Source organism: Pelobates fuscus, chromosome 8 (genome assembly GCF_036172605.1).
Source record: "Pelobates fuscus isolate aPelFus1 chromosome 8, aPelFus1.pri, whole genome shotgun sequence".
Taxonomy (NCBI): Eukaryota; Metazoa; Chordata; class Amphibia; order Anura; family Pelobatidae; genus Pelobates; species Pelobates fuscus.
In genome coordinates, this window is record NC_086324.1 from 172435434 (window position 1) to 172444106 (window position 8673).

Below are 8673 nucleotides of genomic sequence, written 5' to 3' on the forward strand. Positions count from 1 at the left end.
TGTGATACTTGGGTATTACAGGGGAGGGTGTGATACTGGGGTGTTAGTGGGGAGGGTGTGATACTTGGGTATTACAGGGGAGGGTGTGATACTTGGGTATTACAGGGGAGGGTGTGATACTGGGGTGTTACAGGGGAGGGTGTGATACTGGGGTATTACAGGGGAGGGTGTGATACTGGGGTATTACAGGGGAGGGTGTGATACTGGGGTATTACAGGGGAGGGTGTGATACTGGGGTATTACAGGGGAGGGTGTGATACTGGGGTGTTAGTGGGGAGGGTGTAAGACTGACATGGCCTATTAATAACCGCCCCAGCCCTGTGATAGTTACCCCAGAGAGTCACATGGCCTAATAATAACTGCCCCAGCCATGTGATAATTACCCCAGAGAGCGACATGGCCTAATAATAACTGCCCCAGCCCTGTGATAGTTACCCCAGAGAGTGACATGGCCTAATAATAACTGCCCCAGCCATGTGATAATTACCCCAGAGAGCGACATGGCCTAATAATAACTGCCCCAGCCATGTGATAATTACCCCAGAGAGCGACATGGCCTAATAATAACTGCCCCAGCCCTGTGATAGTTACCCCAGAGAGTGACATGGCCTATTAATAACTGCCCCAGCCCTGTGATAATTACCCCAGAGAGTGACTTGCCCCATTAATTACCCCTCCCCTCCCCCATTCCCTGTAATGGTTTGTTCCGTTCCGGCTCGGTCTCCATGGTAACTGCAGGACGCGGCCATGATCTCGCGTGAATCCGGGGGGAGGCAGCGAGAATACAGCGAGCGGGTACTGGGGGTGTGTGAGTGATACTGGGGTATTACTGGGGTATTACTAGGGGCAGGGTGTGATACTGGGGTATTACTGGGGGGGTGGTGATACTGGGGTATTACTGGGGGGGGGGGGGGGGGGGGGGTGATACTGGGGTATTACTGGGGGGGGTGATACTGGGGTATTACTAGGGGCAGGGTGTGATACTGGGGTATTACAGGGGAGGGTGTGATACTGGGGTATTACAGGGGTGGTGTGATGCTGGGGTATTACTGGGGAGGGTGTGATACTGGGGTATTACAGGGGGGTGATACTGGGGTATTACTGGGGAGGGTGTGATAGTGGGGTATTACTGGGGGAGGGTGTGATACTGGGGTATTGGTGGGGGAGGGTGTGATAGTGGGGTATTACTGGGGGAGGGTGTGATACTGGGGTATTACAGGGTGTGTGTGATACTGGGGTATTACTGGGGGTGTGTGATACTGGGGTATTACAGGAGGAGGGTGTGATCTGGGGGGGTGATACTGGGGTATTACTGGTGGGGGTGATACTGGGGTATGACTGGGGAGGGGGTGATATTGGGGTATTACTGGGGAGGGTGTGATACTGGGGTATTACGGGGGGGTGATACTGGGGTATTACTGGGGAGGGTGTGATAGTGGGGGTATTACTGGGGGAGGTTTGATAGTGGGGTATTACAGGGGGGTGTGATACTGGGGTATTACTGGGGAGGGTGTGATAGTGGGGTATTACTGGGGGAGGGTGTGATACTGGGGTATTACAAGAGAGGATGTGTGATACTGGGGGTGTGTGATACTGGGGTATTACTGGGGGGGAGGGTGTGATACTGGGGTATTACTGGGGGAGGGTGTGATACTGGGGTATTACTGGGGGAGGGTGTGATACTGGGGTATTACAGGGGTGGTGTGATACTGGGGTATTACAGGGGTGGTGTGATACTGGGGTATTACTAGAGAGGGTGTGTGATACTGGGGGGAGGGTGTGATAGTGGGGTATTACAGGGGAGGGTGGGATACTGGGGTATTACTGGGGAGGGTGTGATACTGGGGTATTACTGGGGAGGGTGTGATACTGGGGTATTACAGGGGGGGTGATACTGGGGTATTACTGGGGAGGGTGTGATAGTGGGGTATTACTGGGGGAGGTGTGATAGTGGGGTATTACTGGGGTATTACAGGGGGTGTGTGATACTGGGGTATTACTGGGGAGGGTGTGATACTGGGGTATTACGGGGGGGTGATACTGGGGTATTACTGGGGAGGGTGTGATAGTGGGGGTATTACTGGGGGAGGTTTGATAGTGGGGTATTACAGGGGGGGTGTGATACTGGGGTATTACTGGGGAGGGTGTGATAGTGGGGTATTACTGGGGGAGGGTGTGATACTGGGGTATTACAAGAGAGGATGTGTGATACTGGGGGTGTGTGATACTGGGGTATTACTGGGGGGGAGGGTGTGATACTGGGGTATTACTGGGGGAGGGTGTGATACTGGGGTATTACTGGGGGAGGGTGTGATACTGGGGTATTACAGGGGTGGTGTGATACTGGGGTATTACAGGGGTGGTGTGATACTGGGGTATTACTGGGGAGGGTGTGATACTGGGGTATTACTGGGGAGGGTGTGATAGTGGGGTATTACTGGGGGAGGTGTGATAGTGGGGTATTACTGGGGTATTACAGGGGGTGTGTGATACTGGGGTATTACTGGGGAGGGTGTGATAGTGGGGTATTGGTGGGGGAGGGTGTGATACTGGGGTATTGGTGGGGGAGGGTGTGATACTGGGGTATTACAAGAGAGGGTGTGTGATACTGGGGTATTACTGGGGGGGAGGGTGTGATACTGGGGTATTACTGGGGGAGGGTGTGATCCTGGGGTATTACAGGGGGGGGTGATACTGGGGTATTACAGGGGGTGTGTGATACTGGGGTATTACTGGGGGAGGGTGTGATCCTGGGGTATTACAGGGGGGGGTGATACTGGGGTATTACAGGGGGTGTGTGATACTGGGGTATTACAGGGGGTGTGTGATACTGGGGTATTACAGGGGGTGTGTGATACTGGGGTATTACAGGGGGTGTGTGATACTGGGGTATTACAGGGGGTGTGTGATACTGGGGTATTACAGGGTGTGTGTGATACTGGGGTATTACTGGGGGTGTGTGATACTGGGGTATTACTGGGGGTGTGTGATACTGGGGTATTACAGGGGGAGGCTGTGATACTGGGGTATTACAGGGGGAGGGTGTGATCTGGGGGTGTGATACTGGGGTATTACTGGGGGGGTGATACTGGGGTATGACTGGGGAGGGTGTGATACTGGGGTATTACTGGGGGGGTGATACTGGGGTATGACTGGGGAGGGTGTGATACTGGGGTATGACTGGGGAGGGTGTGATACTGGGGTATTACTGGGGAGGGTGTGATACTGGGGTATTACTGGGGGGGTGATACTGGGGTATGACTGGGGAGGGTGTGATACTGGGGTATGACTGGGGAGGGTGTGATACTGGGGTATTACTGGGGAGGGTGTGATACTGGGGTATTACTGGGGGTGTGTGATACTGGGGTATTACTGGGGGGGTGTGATACTGGGGTATTACTGGGGGTGTGTGATACTGGGGTATTACTGGGGAGGGTGTGATAATGGGGTATTACTGGGGAGGGTGTGATAGTGGGGTATTACTGGGGGAGGTGTGATAGTGGGGTATTACAGGGGGGTGTGATACTGGTGTATTACTGGGGAGGGTGTGATAGTGGGGTATTACAGGGGGAGGTGTGATAGTGGGGTATTACTGGGGGAGGGTGTGATACTGGGGTATTACTGGGGGAGGGTGTGATACTGGGGTATTGGTGGGGGAGGGTGTGATACTGGGGTATTACTGGGGGAGGTTGTGATACTGGGGTATTACTTGGGGGGGGAGGGTGTGATACTGGGGTATTACTGGGGGAGGTTGTGATACTGGGGTATTACTGGGGGAGGGTGTGATACTGGGGTATTACAGGGGAGGATGTGATACTGGGATTTGGGGTGTTAGAAGTTGAGGTATTATTGGGGAGGGTATTTGCGCTGGATTTGGGGTGTTGGAAGTTGAGATATTATTGGGGGAGGGTATTTGCGTTGGATTTGGGGTGTTAGAGGTTGAGGTATTATTGGGGGAGGGTATTTGCGCTGGATTTGGGGTGTTGGAAGTTGAGGTATTATTGGGGAGGGTATTTGCGCTGGATTTGGGGTGTTAGAAGTTGAGGTATTATTGGGGGAGGGTATTTGCGCTGGATTTGGGGTGTTGGAAGTTGAGATATTATAGCGGGAGGGTATTTGCGCTGGATTTGGGGTGTTGGAAGTTGAGATATTATAGCGGGAGGGTATTTGCGCTGGATTTGGGGTGTTGGAAGTTGAGATATTATTGGGTTGGGTAATTGCGCTGGATTTGGGGGGGTTGGAATTTGAGGTATTATTGGGGGAGGGTATTTGCGCTGGATTTGGGGTGTTGGAAGTTGAGGTATTATTGGGGGAGGGTATTTGCGCTGGATTTGGGGTGTTGGAAGTTGAGGTATTATTGGGGGAGGGTATTTGCGTTGGATTTGGGCTGTTGGAAGTTGAGGTATTATTGGGGAGGGTATTGGTACTGATAGTATTAGAGAATTCTACTAAGGGGGGAAATTTGCGCTGAAGATTGGGGTGTCACAGGATATTTTTGGTAAAGGAGTTTGGCGCAGACGGTGGGGTTTAAAGAATATAATTAGGGAGCGTTGATGCTGAATGTGGAATGTTCTAGAGCGTATTATTGGGAAGGATTGTGGTGCTGAAAGTTGGGGTGTTAGAGGTGGAATTGCTGAAGTTTTGGGGAGCACTGTTACTGCCAGGCTATTATTTAATCTGTTATTGACCTTTGTGTCCTCTCCTCTAGGATTGCTGCAGCCTCCAAGAAAATGGCTGTAAGTCCCAAACCACAATCCAGCATGTCTCCTTCACTGTGCCCTCCTCGCTATGCGTATCTCAGTCCATGTTATCTGCTCGCTATTTGTGTCTCAGTCCGTGTTCTCTCCTCGCTGTGCGTGTCTCAATCCGTGTTCTCTCCTCACTCTGTGTGTCTCAGTCCGTGTTCTCTCCTCGCTATGTGTGTCTCGGTCCGTGTTCTCTCCTCGCTATGTGTGTCTCGGTCCGTGTTCTCTCCTCGCTATGTGTGTCTCAGTCCGTGTTCTCTCCTCGCTGTGCGTGTCTCAATCCGTGTTCTCTCCTCACTCTGTGTGTCTCAGTCCGTGTTCTCTCCTCGCTATGTGTGTCTCAGTCCATGTTCTCTCCTCGCTATGTGTGTCTCTGTCCGTGTTCTCTCCTCACTCTGTGTGTCTCTGTCCGTGTTCTCTCCTCGCTATGTGTGTCTCGGTCCGTGTTCTCTCCTCGCTATGTGTGTCTCGGTCCGTGTTCTCTCCTCGCTATGTGTGTCTCAGTCCGTGTTCTCTCCTCACTGTGCGTGTCTCGGTCCGTGTTCTCTCCTCGCTATGTGTGTCTCAGTCTGTGTTCTCTTCTCACTCTGTGTGTCTCAGTCTGTGTTCTCTTCTCACTCTGTGTGTCTCAGTCCGTGTTCTCTCCTCACTGTGCGTGTCTCGGTCCGTGTTCTCTCCTCGCTATGTGTGTCTCAGTCCGTGTTCTCTCCTCGCTGTGCGTGTCTCAGTCTGTGTTCTCTTCTCACTCTGTGTGTCTCAGTCCGTGTTCTCTCCTCACTGTGCGTGTCTCAGTCCGTGTTCTCTCCTCACTGTGCGTGTCTCGGTCCGTGTTCTCTCCTCTCCTTTCTGCCAACATACTACACAGGACTTTATGATTAATATACATTTAATATAATCCCACTGCCTGCACTCTATCTTCTCACATTGTCTTGTTTACAGGCTCTCACAGCTCCCACTGTCTCGTCGTCCGCAGCCACCACCACCACTGAGCTGGCCGTTCCTCTCCCTGGGGTGGTATTCCTTGCTGTCTCATTGTATCTCATTGTGTTGCTGTTTCTTCTTCTCCTTCATCAGTGTTTAAAGGTGAGAATGTTTCCTCAGCTCGGCCATTTCTTTCTGTTCAATCATTCTCCTGACTATCTTTTAAATCTGCTCTTTCTCTTACAGGCCCGAGGGTGCTGCCCATCATGTATGGGTTGGCAGAGGGTTGGTGAGCTGGGAGTTTGTGATATGTGCGTGAGCTGTGCCCAGTCATGTGATTGCAGAGTCCCCTCGGTCACAAGGTGTATGGACAGCTGCTGTCCCTCTAAGAAGGTGAGCACACATTGTCTCACTTTACGTACAAGGAAGGGGAACATGTTTGGGTACAATACAGGAAAGTGATGGAGTCTGGGATGTAATAGATCTTCTCATTGATTTGCACATCCCTTGCCTGGCATTTTCCCACTCTCTACCCGTGCCTTTTCCATGGCCTTTTCCATCCTTTGCCACTTAGCTATTCTTCTCCCCCTTCACCACTCCCTTTGATTGCCCATTCCCTAGCCTTTTCCTTTCCTGGCCTTTTCCCTCCCTTGCCCCTTCCCTAGCCTTTCCCCCTTCTTTTTTTCTCCTACCCTTCCATTTTTGCTCTTTCCCTGACCTTACATGGTTCCATTCTGTATGATAGAATAATTGGGAGGTTTTCTCTCTGGGATTCAGTCTATTGCTGCTTCCTGACCGTCTCTCTCTCCATCTATCAGTGTTGTGGAGATTGCCGCTGTCCGTCAAGTTGTCCTCTCTGCGACTTCGCCTGCACTTACCAACCGCCTGACTGCAACCTCATCAACTGCATCTGCTTTGAGATAAAGCTCCGGTGATGGTAGCGGTGAAGCCGTGAGACTTGCATCTCCAAGAGTGGACTTCTCTGTGCTGCTCCTGAGCTGTGTGAATCCTTTCATCTCTTTGTGTTCTCAATCCCTCTTACCTAGGAGTGCGGTCTCATCGGCCTGTGTTCTAGTCTGTCCTTTCTCCAGTGTTTTATCTTTCAGGATAATTGGGGCATAGGCGTTCTTACCTGTTCTGAAGCAACAAACCGCTGTTATAATGGGTAATCTACTCCTACTACAACCCACGTGGCCAACTGATTCAAACCTCCTTTTCCCTCAGTCTGCCGTAGCAAAGGATCATGGGACTTGCTGATTTTAACTTTCACACAGGTCTATTCCACCTGAGCAGGAGTTTCCAAATTTGAGGCCTTTTTTTTTTTTTTTAAGTAGCCAGACTAATGAAATTGGTGGCCAAAGGAAAAGAGTGCCTACTGGACCAATAATGTCTAATCAAGTTTTTAAGTGTTTGTATTTATATTTTCTTCCTTTTAATGAACTGTTTATTTTTATTTTGGAATGAAAATATGTCCTTTATTTAAAACTATATATTTTTGTAACTATTTTTGGTGCATTATAATGTTTTTAATATTTCCAAAGAAAACGCTTTATTTTTGTAACACAAATTTGGTTTTTGAATTGGTGCATTTAGAGATGGGGGTTCAGTGCAGAGAGCTGCTCAGTTAGTTGCGTGGTTCTGTTCAGTGAGTGACAGAGCTTAGTTCAATAAGAGCCGTTGGGTTTACTACTGAACTGCCGGGTTTGAATTTATGTCTCTGCATGAGGGTTTCATCCTCAGTCTGTGGAGTAGTGATTAAAGAGTGACTATTTTAACTTATAAACAACTACAGGGTTGAGTATTCAGTCTATGGAGAGCTGCTGGGTTCAGGGTTCAGTCTATGGAGAGCTGCAGGGTTCAGTGTTCAGTCTATGGAGAGCTGCAGGGTTCAGTGTTCAGTCTATGGAGAGCTGCAGGGTTCAGTATTCAGTCTATGGAGAGCTGCAGGGTTCAGTGTTCAGTCTATGGAGAGCTGCAGGGTTCAGTGCTCAGTCTATGGAGAGCTGCAGGGTTCAGTGCTCAGTCTATGGAGAGCTGCAGGGTTCAGTATTCAGTCTATGGAGAGCTGCAGGGTTCAGTGCTCTGTCTATGGAGACCTGCAGGGTTCAGGGTTCAGTCTATGGAGAGCTGCAGGGTTCAGTATTCAGTCTATGGGGAGCTGCAGGGCTCAGTATTCAGTCTATGGAGAGCTGCAGGGTTCAGTGTTCAGTCTATGGAGAGCTGCAGGGTTCAGTGCTCAGTCTATGGGGAGCTGCAGGGCTCAGTATTCAGTCTATGGAGAGCTGCTGGGTTCAGCGTTCAGTCTATGGAGAGCTGCAGGGTTCAGTGTTCAGTCTATGGAGAGCTGCAGGGCTCAGTATTCAGTCTATGGAGAGCTGCAGGGCTCAGTATTCAGTCTATGGAGAGCTGCAGGGCTCAGTATTCAGTCTATGGAGAGCTGCAGGGTTCAGTGTTCAGTCTATGGAGAGCTGCAGGGTTCAGTGCTCAGTCTATGGGGAGCTGCAGGGCTCAGTATTCAGTCTATGGAGAGCTGCTGGGTTCAGCGTTCAGTCTATGGAGAGCTGCAGGGTTCAGTGTTCAGTCTATGGAGAGCTGCAGGGTTCAGTGCTCAGTCTATGGAGAGCTGCAGGGTTCAGTATTCAGTCTATGGAGAGCTGCAGGGTTCAGTGTTCAGTCTATGGAGAGCTGCAGGGTTCAGTGCTCAGTCTATGGGGAGCTGCAGGGCTCAGTATTCAGTCTATGGAGAGCTGCAGGGTTCAGTGCTCAGTCTATGGAGAGCTGCAGGGTTCAGTATTCAGTCTATGGAGAGCTGCTGGGTTCAGCGTTCAGTCTATGGAGAGCTGCAGGGTTCAGTATTCAGTCTATGGAGAGCTGCAGGGTTCAGTATTCAGTCTATGGAGAGCTGCAGGGTTCAGTGTTCAGTCTATGGAGAGCTGCAGGGTTCAGTGTTCAGTCTATGGAGAGCTGCAGGGTTCAGCGTTCAGTCTATGGAGAGCTGCAGGGTTCA

At 50.7% G+C, this 8673-nt stretch overlaps 1 protein-coding gene across 1 annotated transcript; it reads left to right on the forward strand.

Annotated features, from left to right (window-relative positions):
• Positions 1–772: 772 nt before the first annotated feature.
• LOC134571029 (uncharacterized) lies at positions 773–7052 on the forward strand. Its single transcript, XM_063429072.1, has 5 exons — positions 773–795; positions 4709–4736; positions 5685–5828; positions 5913–6059; positions 6485–7052. The coding sequence occupies exons 2-5, from the start codon at positions 4731–4733 to the stop codon at positions 6599–6601; spliced, it is 414 nt and encodes a 137-aa protein (XP_063285142.1). The 5' UTR covers positions 773–795; positions 4709–4730; the 3' UTR covers positions 6602–7052.
• The last annotated feature ends 1621 nt before the right edge of the window (positions 7053–8673 follow it).

What these genes read in the sequence shown, in the direction of transcription:
- LOC134571029 (XM_063429072.1), top strand. An exon ending in TCCTTCATCAGTGTTTAAAG is followed by an intron (nt 5,829 to 5,912) that starts GTGAGAATGTTT and finishes TTTCTCTTACAG; the next exon opens with GCCCGAGGGTGCTGCCCATC. An exon ending in GCTGCTGTCCCTCTAAGAAG is followed by an intron (nt 6,060 to 6,484) that starts GTGAGCACACAT and finishes TCCATCTATCAG; the next exon opens with TGTTGTGGAGATTGCCGCTG.